Source organism: Zonotrichia leucophrys, chromosome 3, assembly GCF_028769735.1.
Source record: "Zonotrichia leucophrys gambelii isolate GWCS_2022_RI chromosome 3, RI_Zleu_2.0, whole genome shotgun sequence".
NCBI classification, from domain to species: Eukaryota; Metazoa; Chordata; class Aves; order Passeriformes; family Passerellidae; genus Zonotrichia; species Zonotrichia leucophrys.
In genome coordinates, this window is record NC_088172.1 from 53,818,748 (window position 1) to 53,836,022 (window position 17,275).

General features: G+C 41.5%; 1 protein-coding gene across 1 annotated transcript in view; it reads right to left on the reverse strand.

Moving 5' to 3' along the window:
* EZR (ezrin) overlaps window positions 1-17,275 on the reverse strand; it is a 37,228-nt gene that overhangs the window by 16,527 nt on the left and 3,426 nt on the right. The window contains exon 2 of the mRNA XM_064708263.1: window positions 3,042-3,125. Coding sequence (XP_064564333.1) covers window positions 3,042-3,125 — 84 coding nt within the window. The remainder of the gene's footprint in view (window positions 1-3,041; window positions 3,126-17,275) is intronic.

Here is a 17,275-nt window from a genome sequence, read left to right on the forward strand (position 1 = left end):
CAGGAGGGCACATGCCCACCTGGGAGATTCTCCAGCCAGCAGCAGAGCCCACTGGGCTGCTCCTTGGGGCGCCTCAGACCTCACTGCAGCATAAACTCTGCACAGGACTGGCTTGGGTGGAGAGGAACTTTATATTCATAGGTTTCCTTCTTTTCTCTCTACTGTAACAGGAGCTACAGAACACCTTACATGCAGGATACAGACATCTAACAAAGCCTAGCTCTGGTTTTTGACAACCAGGCCAATAAATCACCTTGTAGTTTTTAAAAATAGCTTGCTTCTTCAAAACCCCCACGGTGGTTCTGCAGCTCCAGCTGGGCCACTCCCCATACCTGTGAAAACCTGTTGCCTCCACAGGCTTTATCTGAGTGTAAACTCCACCCAAGATAAGGGCCTAGTGAAAGGCTTGCTCAACAGAACTGAAGAGAGAATATATGGTCTTCACCTTTTCTGGTTTTGTGCTGCTCAGTTCTACCTCAGCCTTCCCTTGATATGCACAAGTATCCTCCAACAAGGTATGAAATATGGATAAGAATTTCCAATCACAGGTTTTAAATCCATGCCATGGGATGTAAGGATCAAATCTCCACGAGGTGTAGGTCTATCCCAATAGTGGACTAATCATTCTTCAGAAATCCCTAAGTATCCAGACAGCAAGCTAAAATAGAAGTATCTTGAATCTGAAACATCCTGTCTTTTCCATGTTCTCGGGATTTTGAACTTCTCAGCTCAAAGCAGAGAAAGTAGTTTCCCTTCTGCCAGAGAGATGACCCTGACTCTGAACAGATCTAAGCATTAGTTAATATATATGGAGGAGGGAAGTACTTGTTGAATGCTTGTCATAAGGACAGACTTAGAGTCTAACCTAAAGCATGGCTTTTTAAAACCTGGCTTTCAGTAATTTGGATTTTCATACTGATGGAAATAAAATCCAATTTCTCTGTTTTGGATCAACATGAAAGGGCCAGGGGAAGTTACTCTGATGCCATGGTGATCAGCATGAATGGAATCATCAAATGATAGAATGGTCTGGGTTGGAAGGGAACTTAAAGATCATCTAGTTCCACCCCCTGCCATGCACAGGGACACCTTACACTAGACCAGATTGCTCAGAGTTCCATCCAAGCAGGCCTTAAACACTTCCAGGGTTAGGGCATCCACACCTTCTCTGGACAGCCTGTTCCAGTGCTTCACTACCAACACAGTAAAGAATTTCTCCCTTATATCTAATCTAAAGATGCTTCTTTCAGTTTGAATCCATTCCCCCTTGCCCTGTCACTACACGCCCTTGTAAATAGTCTCTCTCCAACTTTTTTTAGGGTTCCTTTCAGGCACTGGAAGGCTGCAGTTAGGTCACCCCCAAGCCTTCTCTTCTCCAGGCTGAATAATCCCAATTCTCAGCCTTTCCTCATAGCAGAGGTGATCCATCTCCCTAATCAACTTGGTGACTCTCCTCTGGAAGATCACGCAGCAGGTACTGTTTCCATAAAAATGCAGGTTTCAAATGCACTTCAGCAAATCTCCTTTCACAGGAATCATAAAATATTCTGAGGGAAGGGACCAACAAGGATCATCAAGCTCAACTCTAAGATGAATGAACCATATGGGGATTGAACCCTTGGCCTCTGTGTTCAATGAATACTTGATGTTTATCCCACATCAGTAGTAATCAAAAGGAATTAAAGTTAGATTTAATACTAAACACAAGCTGGACTACTCAGTTTTGTACTGTGAAGCTCTGCAGTGATTAGTATTTGACTTCCTTCTCTTATTCCTTTCAAGAACTCACTAAAAGTTTTTTCTGTTTGTTTGTTGAGGGTTTGGAATTTTTATTTATTTTTAACTGATTTGTGGGTTGTTTGTTTGGGGTTTCTTTTCTGGATCTTCTTTTTAAGTACTTGTCAATGCACAATTGCCATAAGGCCTAGCAAGTTCTAGTTAACTCACTGCAACAAGAATTGTACCAACAATACCCAGCAGGAATGGACATTGTTTAGCCAATACTACCTACCTGAGCAGCAGTAGCTACTCAAGTACAACCACCCTTAGCTATCAAGGTTAGTGGGTACAAGGGAAGAAGTACAAATAACAGTTTGTGAACACGTTAAAATGTATGACTGAAGTCTGCGTAGACCAATTCTTGTTTTTCAGGTCTACAGCAGAAATGGTTAGAAGCAATTCTTTTCTTTTTCTTTTTTTTTTTTTTTGAGTTGCAGAGCAGTAGGTAAATTTTTTTCTGCTAAAATCTAGGCCTTGCTTCAGTTTTATAACAGCAAGCTACTTAAGTTGATAATAACAAAGTTTCACAAATAGCACACAGTTTGTTTTAGCTGTCTTTATCTGATCTTTGCAGGTCCATCTTCAAATAGACCTGAATATTGTTAAAGCAGTAACAGGAAGAATAACAGTACAGGAGGACAGTCTTGGCCACTCAAGCTCTCCACTTCCCTGGGAATCCCTGAAGGCAGGGATCCCTGCACCAATCTCTGCTCCATCCTGCTGCACAGGGGCTTCTTACGAGGCATGCTGTCTGTAAATGCTGCACAGAGATCACAAACTCTTCTGATTTTCCAGGATTTTGGCAAACTCAAACACCTGTGCTAACTCAAACCCAGCATTTGAATGAATGAATGCAGCCATGCCAATGCCCTCACCAGCCACCTGAAGACCTAATTCTGAACAGTTTTATGCACAAGAGCAACATTTCAACCTTAAAAGTTAAGAACTATGTAAGAGTTAAGCAGTATTTCAAAGCAAGAGGTACATTTTTACATGTTAGTTATGCTGTCTAAATATTTTAGACAGTTCATCATCCAACATGCTAGGAAGACAGGTTTCACTGGAACATAACATACCTGCAAGGGTTTTTGCTTTTTTCTTTTACTGTGATGGAATTTAGAGATCTCAGTTCAGATTGGGGCCATTTGATTAGGAGGTAGGTAGAAGAAAGATAGGTTTGGAATCCAGTCTTAAGAAAACACTACAGTCCAAAACATACTCCAAAATTAAACAACAAGAGCCCACAGGAACCCTTCACTGACCTGGTCGAAGAGCTGTTTGCCTGTAGTGTTTGGCTGGATGGCAAACTCCAGCTCTGCATCCATAGTAACAACTCGAACGTTGATCTAGGGAAAAAAACAAAAAGCATTGTTTAAGATGCATTCAAAGTTACTTCTAGGTGTTAACAGAGTCCTTTGTGTACAAGAGTCTCCATGCTTTGATGCACTCCTGTAACCTCTATAATAAACACACTTAAGCCTCAATTAGAATCGTGTTATCACACCAGCAAACTTAATTGGGGCACTCATTCTGCTGTTTTAACCAAATTGCTCCACAGGTTTTCTTACTCAACACAGGATTGGACAGATCTTCTTGTTCAACAGGAGGGTATTTTAGACCCGACCCTTTCCAGGCCTAAACCCTCCTGGACTAAGAGCTACTGTGGACACACATTATAGCTGCCTGCAGGCCATCCCTTGGATTACGAAAGGCCCTAATGACTAAATTAAATTTAAGACTTATAATTTAACTTCCATTTATATTAGAGCTGGAATTAATCTGAGGTTTTAAAGGCAAAAGGCTGCAGATTATTCTTATAAAGCAATCAGCATTAACCTGATAAACGTTCATTCTTTCCCTCATAAAAATCTGTTCAGCACATAAAAACAGCAGTAACAGGTACTGAATGATTCTACAGGGCAGGAGTTCAATAAGCTCTTGCTGTCAGTGAAGAAACAACATAACTAGATTTACTGCAATGGCACTAGACTGCAAGAGAGAGGTTACTACTAAATGCAGAAGGCAAGGTGTTTAACGACTAGAAAAAGTCTATTAGCAGTTAATCAGGATGCAAAAGCAGCAACTAATCTTGCAGGGAATGGCATAAGGACAAGTAAAATGGCAAATCGGGAAAGGATTATCTCCAACTGTTCTGAATACAGCTTGTAATATTATACTACTTCTCAAAAAGCACAACAATCCCAAAAGAAATCTAAAAATCCCAAATATGTATGACTGTGTAGTACAGCTTTGCTACAAGGCCAGACAACATGTAAGGTACAGGCAGATGAGATTTCTTGACAATTTCCCAACAATTTGGTAATGCCACATGACAGAAAGCCATGGTTAAGAGACCAGGACAGCCTGGCCCACATCTGAAGAAAAGAGAGGTAAAAGAGGAAGGAGAGGAATAGAATCGCTCACTACAAAGCTTTGGCCTTCAGCAGTTCCCAGCAACTTAATTATGAATGTTTAAACTCTAGGATAAATGTAAGGTGTAACAATGTTACAATTAACACAGAATTGGGAATAAAACAAGTTGCTTCAGCTAGTTTTAGTAAAATATATTTAAAAGCTTTGCACTCCTTTTTCAGTGAGACACAATGTTTAACCAACCTTCTTCAGTTTAGTGGTGGACCTGTCAATGCTAGGTTAATGGCTGAACTTGTTCTTAGAGATATTTTCCAAACTAAATGATTCTATGAAGGCATCAAGTATCTTTATAGAGTTGTTTCTTTTCTTCTGCTCCCACATGACAGAGTATCCCCCCAAAGAAAGATGACTGAAGACACTTTCCAAGTCACAGGACCCCAGAACTAAACCAGAGAAGATGACTTAGTGATGCACCTTTTAAGCTGTGTTTTTAAAGCACTGTCCTTTAAAAACATTCTTTAAATGCAAGATGGAAGAGCAAGCAGGAAGGTAAGAGGAGTTCTTGGAAAACCTAACTAGCATTTGAGATCATAATGGAGCACAGAGTTATGCTTAAGGTTTTCTTCCCATGCCTTAAGAAGGAAAGGTTTCCCAAGAAATTTTTCCAGTGTAGGAAGGTAGGGGAAGTTCAGATATCAAATTCTTTGGAACAGCAAGTCTGCAATTCAAAGATGTGACCTTAAAAAACACCTGTTGCTTAATCCCTCTCAACATTAAATCCCTAATCATATTCTAATCCCTTTCTACCCACTTCAAGAAAACATATGCTCATCATCTTAGTTTTGTGCTGAGCAAGTTATTTGTTCTTCTGGCTGAAACACCATAGACGTGTAAAATAAGTATCACTTTACAAGCTAAAGAACTTAAAGGAGGTGCTTCTTACTCCTTACCAGAAAACCTCTAGAATGCTGGCTGAGTACAAAATTCCAGCTCATACCAGCATGTATTTTCTTCTCTCTCTCCTTGGTGGTTATCTGCTAGTAAAAAAAGTTAAACTCCCTAGTCTTGCTTCACTAAACCCTCAAAGACTGTAGGATCAGCAATACAGTGAGCTATTTAGTGCATTTAGCTGCTACATATTTCATTAATTATTTTAGTATTAAGACCAAAAATTGTAGTCATCTGCTTTTCCACTTCAATCACTTAAAGTTGGGAGCATGCAGGAACATGACTACTTGGTTATCCAAAAAGCTTTCAAGGACACTTGTGGCCTGCAGTAAAGGTTAATTCCTGTGTCCTCTAAGGGCTGCATAACCATCAGGACAAAGAGGAATTTCCCTGGTGCCCTCGGACAAACTGCCAGCCACAAGAGAGGCACAGCAAGAAGAGACCTTCTGTCCCTTCAATGAGTTGATGACTACCTGGAATATCCTTTGAATCTCCTTCCTGCCCTATTAAGCCCTCCTGCTTCTCATCTCCAAACCTTAGCCTTGACTTCATGAACATAATGATTTTAATAGCGTTTCTAAATGGATGTCCTACAACCACTCCATACATGCAAGCTTTTAGCCACAGAGAAACTCTTAGTAAAGCAGCAAACAGAGCTTAACCCACATGAAGCTCTGGTTCAGACAGCCTGAAGAAACCTCGATGTCTGCTCCGCTGAGAGTCGATCAGTTTGGCACTCGGCTCAGACCAGATGGAGCTCCCCACGGCGCCAAGACGATTAAATCAACACCTAATGTGCTAACCAATTCAGGCATTGTTGGGGAGGAGAACAACCAAAACTCAAACTCATTTCCATGAGCAACAAAAAGAGGAAGACGCAGTTAAGGACAACTTGCACAAGTGAAGTCCTGCTCACCCTGTCGAGGCAAGGCATGTCCTTTATAAGATCCTACCAAATCCTGGCAGTAATCCAGGACAATGTTGAAGCCACAACCAAAATGAAAACAGCTTTTCATTTTTAAGAGCACAAGGGTGTGGAGAGAAGAGAACAGCTATAATACATGAAATAAAGCTTATATTAAAAAATATGTGCTTTTATGCACAAAACACACTAAAAATCATGAACAGTAAGACGTAACTTCTTTCTTGATAGGCCAATGTCATAACACTTTATTATTCTGGGGGTTGGAAATAGATTATATTTAAGGTCTTTTCCAACCTAAACTATTAAATAATTCTACTTTTATGTCTGAGGCTAACACACTTAAAATGACAAATAAGGCCCTTAAGGTTTCCTTGTGCATACAGAAACACTACAGAACACAAGTTTTTCCTCTTCCCGTCTTAGGATGCATAAAATTGCTAACAAATTTGATCCAGAAGGGAAAAAGCACGCTGTTGAAAAGGCAATGCCATCTGCATTAAAATGAAAAACTCTCCACGAAGCTGAATAATTTAGTACACTGAAAGACTGAACACCAGTTCCATGACTTCATACTGGACTGTAACGTGCTAGCTACCTCACCAACTCCAACAAGAGAATAGAAGATGAAGGCCAGAGCTAGAGAGAACTTCAGAGTACAGTTTAAATGATTGTAACACTATAGAAGGCAATGGTAGTTAGAATGGAATCTTCTGTGCTTTAGCAATGCCCTTAAGTCATGCATTTGTTTCTTTTGTTGCCGATAAAACAACATCTTTTCTAATGCTAAGTCAGGAGATCAATCTGTGGGGCAGGTGCAGCCTTTCAGAGTCCATGCTCAACACTAGAGTAACTTGAAAATCAAAGTGCCCTTTGAAAAACATTCAGAAAACACTCTCTTAAGGAGGCAACACACTGCCAAGCAGCTGAGTGGCACCACGTCTGTGGAAGGATCAAGACCCAGACAGGAACCCAAGAAGACATTGCCTCTTGAGCCCCATCCTCTCTCAAACACCCAGTTTTCAGGTGTGTTGGACACAGAAAAAACTACAGCTGTGTGTTCAAACATTGGATTCTTGAGCACCTTGGTGCAGAACCAGTATATGATTGCAGGCAACACGGTACCATCCCTCTGCTGATACTGCAGGTCTACTGAAAAACACCCCACACCAAAGGGAAAAGGGCAGGGAGAACAGGGAAAAAACCCCACAGCTCTCAGACACACTATGCTATTGTGGATATTTTGCACTCTGACACATGTAATCGAATAGTTCACTTGCATGATAAAATAGTTCAGTGAAACCACGAAGTTGTGCAAGTCATTTAAATAAGAACATACAATTTAATTTCAGTAAATATATATGATAAAGGGCACTAAATACCAACTTTTACCCATTAACACAGGACAAACCGGTACTTAACTGTGTCACTTATCATTGTCATTAGGCAGGTCTAAATGCCTTAGACAATGCTCAGGAATGTTTTCTCCCCTTTCCAAGGAGGAAGAAAGACCCGAGTCTCCTAAACAGCAGGTTTCCAAGCTCGGTATCTTTCCAAGTGGTGGCAATTGGCAGTGGAGAAACCTAGACAGACATGCCTTGTTTCTTCAGTCACTGGATGTCTGGAAATCCCAGGAGTCACTGGTACATTTAAACAAATCAGCCACATTTTGAACTGCTGTTCTGCACAGCACAGCACATTCTATGAAAAACAGTGTGCAGAGCTGCTAAGCCTTTGTGCACACACACCGACTGTGTGGATATGGACTTGCTTGTGCTGAAGGAATACAGAAATCTTGACAAGGAGGACGCAGTGGCATTAATAGTAGTATTAAGAAAGTAGTAGCATTAATCCTCACTTCTGCAGGTCTGCTCTTTCACCAGGCAAGCAGCAACTACTAATGGAATAAATAACAGGCAAGCTTCTTGGCCTGGGCTGCAATGCATCTGCAAGGACAAAGTAATCTCATTTTGACCTTAGCAACCAGAGCTGTTCACAGACGCGTGGAGTGATTAAGTATCTGGTAATAGGAAAAACAACTTCATGCAGCAGCATCAGAAGGGCAATGAAACTGCTCTCTATTCTTCCACATTCCACTCAGTAGTGTTCATTGGTTCCAGGTCCAGCAACAAAGAGAGATATTGTCCTAACTGATGGAGTAACTGTTGTCCCAGCTCCTGGAAACTGTTATGGGAAAACTTTCAACTTTGAGGAGGGAAAAAAATCCTAGCAGCTTCAGAGCTCAGAGCTGATCTGCTAACACTTGAGTATCTGCATTCCTCCGTCCTGCATAAGTTACTTAAGTCAACAGGTAATGGTTCAGAGACTGTGCAGAGAAGACAACTCTGAGAAGGAAAGTAGTGCAAATAACACAGAAGCAACTGCGGAAATATTAGTTAAATTTATGGTATACTTCTTAAGAATGTACTTATGAACACCAGCATATCAAGAACACAACACCTGGAGACAATTCTGTTTCTTCTCTGACAGAATAACCTGCCTGATTGATCAAATAAAATCTAATAACATATTTGATGTGGTGCCATACAACACAGACTAGGCATACAACAAATCTGAGCCATGTGAAATTACAACCAAATGACAAGCTGTGCACCTACGTTCTCCATAGCTTCTTTCAGAGCAGGAGACAAGTGTCATGAATATCAAGCAAATGGTCAATTCCATTTGCTGCTGCAGGATTGCCAAATTCCAGCTTCCCTCTCAGCTGTGCTCAGCACCTTCACCTTGCTGGAACTACAGCACGGACACATATTCTGACCTTTTCATGTCAAGTCAAGGTCTTGAAAAGGGGGTGTGAGTGTGGTGGGATTGAGGGAAGAAGAAAAAGTTTTCTCACAATCCCTGGAAGATGGACTGCACTTACAAGATCATGAACAGAACCTAGTCAAGAACAAATAAGTCTTTTGGGAGGACAACACTGGAATTCAAGGATGTTGGTAGGTCTGAAAAATAGCTGCAAGTGTTACACTTGGAGAGGTGAGAATGGAGAAGAGGCAGAGATGAACAAATTACAGGCTTGCAAACAATGGGCTACAGCAGGACTGCAGAGAAGGATGTGGTTTATTATAATCCCCAGAAAAACACCACATTTCCTGGTGTGATGCTATTACATAGAGGGGGAAATTACATTCTTGAGTGTATTTGTCACCGGAAGCATTACAGCAGGTGACTGTTCTGCTCTGCCTGCCTCGATGACTTGCTAGATGGAATGCTGTCACCCAAATCTGAATGCTTCTTTTGCAAGGGGGCAAGTTAATCAAGGAAAGTCAACACTGACCTACAGGTCAAGTGTTTCTGGGTTGGTTGCCAGTTGGGATTTTTTTAATCTGTGTGTGTTTGAGGCTTTTTATTTGTTGGTGGAGGTTTTCTGTTTGTTTCAAACTAGATTTTATTTTAAAACATGTCAGTGATCCCCTTCCAAATGGGAGTTGTCTGAAACATGACATGTTTTATATAGAAGACTATAAAAACTCCTAAACCCACATGGAGGAAACCAGCAAAAAGCCATCTTATTGCAGGCTGGGTAATATGACAAGAAACAATAATTGCTGGAGTGTTAAGACATTATGATATTATGTAGCCACTTCCATGCAGCCTTCAGAAAACACAGGTCCAAGTCCTTTCCCGTGCTACATTTTCATGATTTAAAGGACGTCCAAGAACCTGAAATGAGAAGGCAAATGACAGACCACCATTTCTCTTCTGGGGGAAGGAGAATCTGGTTCCTATGGGAATGGGAGAGAACTGCACATCCCAGCCATGAAGAAAGCCTTTCACAGCTCCTCCCCTGCTCCCATGGCAGAACCTTTCATGCAGTGCCTGCTTCACATGGAGCACTTCAGGGAGGGCAGCGGCAGCACAGCACAGCACAGCAGCCATGAGCCCTCCCCTGCACACAGTTTGCTGCCAAGGAGGAACAGAGCCTCAGCAGCTCACAAAATGTGAATTTTAGACGGCCTCAGTGGCCTCCCCCTGGCTGACAAGGCAGGCTGGTGGCACCCACTTGACCGACCCATTTTCCCAGCATACCGTGCTAAATCAAAATACCCCTCTGTGAACTGAAGGACGTGTTCCATTTCAGATCGCATTGTGTTAAACATTGCTTCCTCATTGCAAATAAATGGGAACATTAAGTCACGTTCCAATGGAATTCCTCAGAGTCTATGAAGCAGTTAGGTACTGCTGCATTTGCAACAGGTAAAATCAGAGCCAAGCAGGCTGGTCTTTGTTCCTCAAAACCTTGCTTACCTTCCCAGGAGAGGGAGAAATACCACTGAGGTTCAATTGAGTTGTATATAATAACCTAGAATCTAGTAGTTACTTTAAAATTGTCCAGTACTGTTGTAAGCCTTAACTACTAGTCAGCTTTAATGCAGCAGCTTGCAGAATCATATTTTTGGGGGTACTAGCCCTCAGTATTTAAGGAGCAATAGCTATATCAGTTATACTTAACTGAGATTTCTTAAGTTTAGTCAAGGCAATAGGAGTCCAGATACTTGCTCTCATGTATGGTGAAAACCACAACTTCTTTTGCGGCAGTTTTTCGGAAGAGGAATAAAGCACTTTGAGGGGAAGCCAAGAAAAACTTTGGAGTGAAATGTGAAAGCTAGACTTCTGGATGAAGTGGAGGGAGGGGGGTTCATGTGAGCAGGAAAACCTCCAATACCCAGATGTGGGGAGTCATCCAGAAATTCCAGTTTTAACAAAGTGGTAGAATTCTCAGAATGAACTTCCCCCTCCCTGCCTACACACACAAACAGGTCACAAGACAGCAAATCCATGGAGTTCAGTATTGCAGCCGTGCCACTTAACTCTTCTTTGTAATATAGCATGAAACTGTCCTTATAATTAAACATGAACATAATCCTAGAAGGCAAATTCAACCTTTTTTATGTTTAGATGTGCAGAAGATGCCAAACTAAATTACATGCCTATCTCAGTTCCCTTAATGAAGGCCTACTATCTCCTCTGTCAGCAGGTAATAACTGCATAGTAGGCATCTTCGTGACAAATCAAGAAGCAGCAATGGCTGCAATTCAGTTCTTTATCTTAGGTCAAGCAATGACACTTTGCATGCCAAGAGACCATGAAGATTTCATGCAGGTGTGGCAAGTGTGCAAGTGACAGTACATCTCTGATAGCCCTGGCTCCCAAAATGCCTAGGCTCCAGACAGACTTCCAGCATTCTCCACCTCTGGTCAGCCCTGTACAGTTAACAATAACTGCTCAGTGAAACAGCAAAACCAAGCACTCTACCCAGAAAGAAAAAAAAAGATATTTAAGAATCTTTCTCCAGTCACTGAAGATTCCCCCCAACTCTTTCCCAACAAGCAAACAGCATCATTCTGTCTCAAGCCAGGAACAAGTTGAAAAGCTGAGAGACAGAGGCCTATCTAAAACTTTAAAATTCAATTATTTTTTTTAAATGCAAAATTCTCTAGGCACAGCTCTATGTTCTGGCAAGACATAAAGCAATGCAGAGTAAGTCTGAAAGGCCCCAGGATACTGCCCTTGAACAAAGCCCTGCACACTCAAGGAGCCCAGGTGTTTTTCATGCAAAACACTTGCCCTCACTCTATGTGAGGGATGTAAGAATGATTTACTTTGAACACAATATTATGAAGAACTAGGAGGGCTTATGGTGTTTCATTGAAATACATTAATGTTCACTTTAAAGGCTCTCTGATGCTGTATAATACTCCATTAGCATTTTCAGAATATCTGTGTACAAGCAGCAGTCTGCTCTTTAAAGGAGGAACACACAGCCAGTGACAACAGGCTCAACATAGCACCACTGCCTGGATGTGTCACTTGCCCTCAATGGATGCTAGGATGGATTTAGGAACACAGAGTGCAGCAACAATAGCTCCTTTGTACATAAAGAATAAATACAGAGGAAAGCTAGAGGCCACTGGATCAAACTCCTGCATACACAGACTGTTTTATCATGACAGCTGTTGCATCTAATTAAACATAATGAAGTTGTGAGACTAAGGCTTCACACATGAAGTTTACAGCAAGTCCCATAAACAATCCTCAAACAAGCTTTATTTCAAGAAGTTGCTCAGAACCCAGAATGGATCAGATCTTCTGCTGTCTTCCATCAGAAACATAGGCATGGGGCCAAGCGCAGATAATATAGAGTTTATCAAGTTTTATCATAATTGCAGGGTCTTCTAAATAATTTAACATCTCCACTATTTACACTACATAAAGGGGATTCTATCCTTCTGCAATCCCCTTGGGAGAATAGAAAAAAAATTAGTATCTTACAGTCTTGATCTGGAACACAAACATCATTTTATGCCTCTGCTTGGCTTTTTCACTTGGAAGCAACAAACACACAACAATTTCAGCAAACGGTGAACTCCACAGTACAAACTCACAACAACCAGGGCAGGATCTGGAGCTGTGAATAATCTCAATAAAAGCCACAATAGCCTTAGAGCTTCCCCTGAATCTGAGGCACCAATACTGGTGCCTTTTATTCCAGTGCTTATGCAGAGATGTATTTTCTAGAGGGCAATGTGCATGGAAAACCCAGTGCCATTACGGTCAGAAGTCTGACAGCAGGAACACAGCCTGACAGAACACAGCTCCCAACACTTTCAATAGACCCTGTGGTTGTTCTTCTGGGGTGGAAGAGCAGCACATTGCAATGGAACAGGGGGGGCTGAGAGAACACAAGGATTACCTGTGACTTACTCTCTCACAGGACTATGACCTGGGAGTTTAAGGCATCCAAGAAACAATTACTGGAGAAATATTCTCAGTAACTGTACTCTTCCCAGACAGAGATGTTACAGGGTGCAAAGCCATATTTTCATCAGATGTGAACTGGAAGAAGATCAAGGATGCTCAAATAATTACCATGCAAGGATCAACTAAGCTAGCTAGGACTTCTCAGTTTGGAAGAAAATTAACTGAGGCAAGGACATAAGAGCATATAAACTCCTGAGCTACATGAACAGACTAGACAAGGAACATGTGTTCATGCAGCACCGTAGCAAAGAGGTTTGTAGATAACTTTACAAACAATGTGAAGGTTATCTAGGACACAGCCTTTGTTCAAGTATACTATGGACGCTGGAGTTCACAGGGTTTTAAAGCAAGACTGGACAAGTTCACAGAAATCCATTTAGTAACTCATTATATAGGACTTTTCAACCTCCAATACCTCAGAGAAAAGCACCAGTGCATATCTTTGAAATACTCTTCCTCAGGCATCAGCTTTTGGCCAACATCAGAGGGGTACTATTAGGCTACAAGGGCTTCTGCCTGACCTACAAGGCCAGCCATGTTCATATAGAGATCAAAGTGCAGAAGGAGAATGAACTCCATTTACTTAGGGAGAAATAGCAGTGCAACAAGTCACACAAGGCCCAGTAATGATGTTTGTTCATTCTGCATTCTAGATACAAATCCTTTTGTCAGAGAGATTTTGGTTTGATATTCCACCCTTCTGTCTTACCTGTCCCATATCAGCCTCTTTCATTTTACTCAGGGACTCCAGTGGAACACACTTCATGGCATTTGTGAAATTTCTTAGTGGGGTTATGTGATGTGATCACCTCTGACAGCTCGATAATCTGATCTATGTGCAATACACTACAATGCTTCCACTTCTCAAGCAGGTACTTCAAACAGCATGCAACAGGCACTATTTGCTCCCAGATAAAGGTAGGTCATGGCAAGTCCTGGAATGTCACCTAAGTACAAAGGCATTGCTCTTGAACAGTTACAAATCATAGAGGAAAAGTGACTGCAAGGACTGGCAAAGGACCAAAGTACCCCTTTGTAACCCATAAAACAGCTTAAGGGCTCCTGAGATGAAACTCTTCCCCCTGCCCTCACTATCGACGTGTGATGGCAAACAAATATGCTCCAGTGGTTCCTAAAGTGTACCTTGGGCACAGTGACAGCAGATGAAGAACCTTTCAAGAGTTTGTCTGCACAGCTGTGACAGCTGTTATGGAGGAAGATCTACTCACCCCCACACTGAGATCAGCGAGTATCAATTATGCAAATCACCCCACCACACACCACAGCTTGTGCAGCAGGAACTGTGTACAATCACTTATCTCTACAGAGACAAAAAGTTAAGCCAGCTAGGTGTACTCAGCTAGGTGTTGAAGAACAACTTTAGCTCCCACAAATAACTCTGAAGGCCAGAACTTACAGTACAGGCTTGAAGTCATCTACTGGGCTACACAGACAAAATTCAGGTGCCTGGGTTCAAAAGTGAGATTTTTTTAGTCTCTGCTTCTTTAGGTAGCAGAGAGCTCACAGACCTCTCTCTGCATCTACACAGCAGTGGTCTCTTGGCAGAACCGAGCCACTCTAGAGTTTTGTAAGCCTGCTCAAGATTCAGCAACAGGACATCCATCCACTCATCCCCAGAGAATTCTCTCTCACACTCATTTCACACTGAGGTTAGTTAGAACAACTACAGCAAACATGAACTTCTTCAAGCAAAAACAAGAAAAGAAGAGACGGTGATAGTAACACCTCAGAGTTTTACACAATAGCTACAGCAGTTGCTCGTGAGAGGGAGAAGTAAATGCACACAAACCAAACAGGGCAGCCACACACTCCCCTCTCAAAGGAAGCAAAAGGCTGCAGGCCTTGTGTAGGGGAGTTAGCATCTCTTCCACTGAGCCTACGCAGTAGGTAGCCAAATACGAGTCCATGGTCATCAGCAAGAGTTTTTCTTACTTAATTAGAAAGCAGAGTCCTGCATGTTAATTCCTGGAGTCAGGATTTTTCTTTCTCCTTAATGGACAGCTGTTACTATGAGGTGTCCATCGGCCTCAGCTGAGCACCTCAAAGATGAGAGCGGATGCAGAGAAGGCAAGCGAATTTCCCCACTATGAAGTAGGAACTAGAAAGAGAAACAAAATCTGGATCTGAACAGATGAGCAACATGGAGGCAGCAGGGTTAGTTGTTACACTGAGTTATGCCTTGTTTCCAGCCTCATATAGGAAAAATTTTCTCCTCTCCTAGGTGCATACACTGCTGTTTTTTGTAATTCCCAGCTCACAGAGTAAATGTTATCTGTTGCAGAAACCAGGCTTGAAAGCAAGCACACAACACAGCTAAAAGCTAAAGCACATTACTTAACAGTGTGCAGCGAGGTTCAGTGATCCTGGGCAGCACTGCCTTCCATCAAGGTCAATCGAGTGATTATGGGATTTACAGGGCATGTAAAGCTCTCTGGGCACAGGGTGCCAAACAAGAATGACACTGATGTGGGAATCTTCAGTGGTCATCAAGAAGTCTTATTCTCAAAAAGTTCTGACATATCACAGCTTTTTTTTCCTGGACAAAGGAAGATGTTCATGTGGGTGGAGGAAGAGAACAGAACAGGAAGGCTTATCTCCCTCCTTCTGACCTTTAAGAAGGTTAAGAAATTCTTTAATTAGTGACTAACATAACAGTTAACACCCTTGGTTTCTCTGTAGCAGCTAACATCCCACAACAAACTGCCCTCGGAAATGCTTACTCAGCTTACACAGTAAATAAGGCTTTTGGCAAACTGTGAACTCATTCTCTTATAACTTTATTCACCTCCTTACATTTACTACTCATAGAATCCTCCACCTTTCTTTTGCAGCGAGTGACACATTTGGCAAATGTAAGGGAGTTCTGGCATTTGGCAAATGGAAGCTTCCTTGGGTTTCCATTTTGCCCCAGAGTGAGTATACATCTCCTGGTATCAAATACACCATACACTGTATCACATGATGGACTGCAACTGGTGCTTACAAGGGTAATATATTATTATTGATTAAATCTATAGCCATCCATAAGCTGAGAGTATTTTAATTGATTGTGAACACTTTAAGACATTAAAAAGTATTTTTATTTCAGTCCACTTACAGGAATCTGCTGTAAAGAGCTCTGAGATAAAACCCCTATGTGTAGTTAGAAAACAGATAGTGAAGAAAATTTGAGAAGATCTTGGAACAATGAATAATTTTAATTGTTTATATTTAGAAATAAATTCTTGTCCCTACACTTGCATATTTTCTTGGCTGGCTTATCAAAAACTTGTTAAATTTTAATGCCATAGTCTGCTCACAATCAGATAAAGGTTTGGCAGAAGACCTGTATTCTGAAAAAACAACTTGAAGACAGCACACATGTATATTCAACACCAAACAGGTACAGAGGACTTGTCTAACCACTTCATGCCTAGCACACACCAGCCCATTATTAACAACACAGGGCTGGGAAAACCCTTTTGAGACATCAGTTCCAGCTCCCCACTCCTACAGGCAGCAGCAATAAATTGTGTACTGTCAAATTTCATCTTAAGGATGTTAGGTCTTGGAATAGTCTAATAAGATCAACAAGGAAGGGGAAAAAAAAATTCTACCCACTCACAACCCCCTCCCCATACATGCTTAATTGTTCTAAAAGTTTAAAGTCTCTTAAACCACAAATTGTGCTTAAAGCAATTCTTTCTCCTCTTTGGCATTTAAATTCCTTACATTTTACTACACAGGTGAAGGAAGAGATAACTCCTTGAATCCTACCAGGCTGAAATAGCCAAGCACCCTCTTATCTTAAGGTGGAATTTCGTCTGTGGTCATCCCAAACCCATTCTCTAGGTTTTGCTTTGAATTTGTCTGTCCTGGGCACAGGTAAGTACCTTCATTAAAGAAAAGCTCTCACTAGAACCTTCTATTAATGCCTTGTGTTAGAAAAGCCCTACGCATTGCAGATGACATGAACAACAGGACAGTTATACCACTGATTAATCCATACACTGATTAATCCATCTCCTTCTAACCTGTTTAGTGAGGGACCTTCTTTCCCCACCCCTCCAAGTTTAACTCTATGCAAAGGGAGCTTATTACCCCAGTCCTTCAATCCCCTTTATATGTTGGCCCTCTACATCAATAATGCTTCCCCCCCAGCAGCATGACATGAACAGATTTCATTAGTGAGCTCAGCTTTCTGACCACAGGCCATTAATAAAGGTATTTTAAAAAGGTGCCTCTGGATATTATTCACTCGTATTTTCTCTTTAGGACCAAAAGCTGCTAGACTGCACTTGCTGCTGTCCTCTCTTTACACGGTTTTATACACATTCACACAAGTATTAGAAGTTCTTGTGTGGTACCACATCAATCAAATGCTATGCTGCAAAGCTAACTTAATTTCTTGTGAAACTTTACATTTTGTTTTTTCCCTCCAAGAGGAAACAAAAAAACCCAAACCCAAAC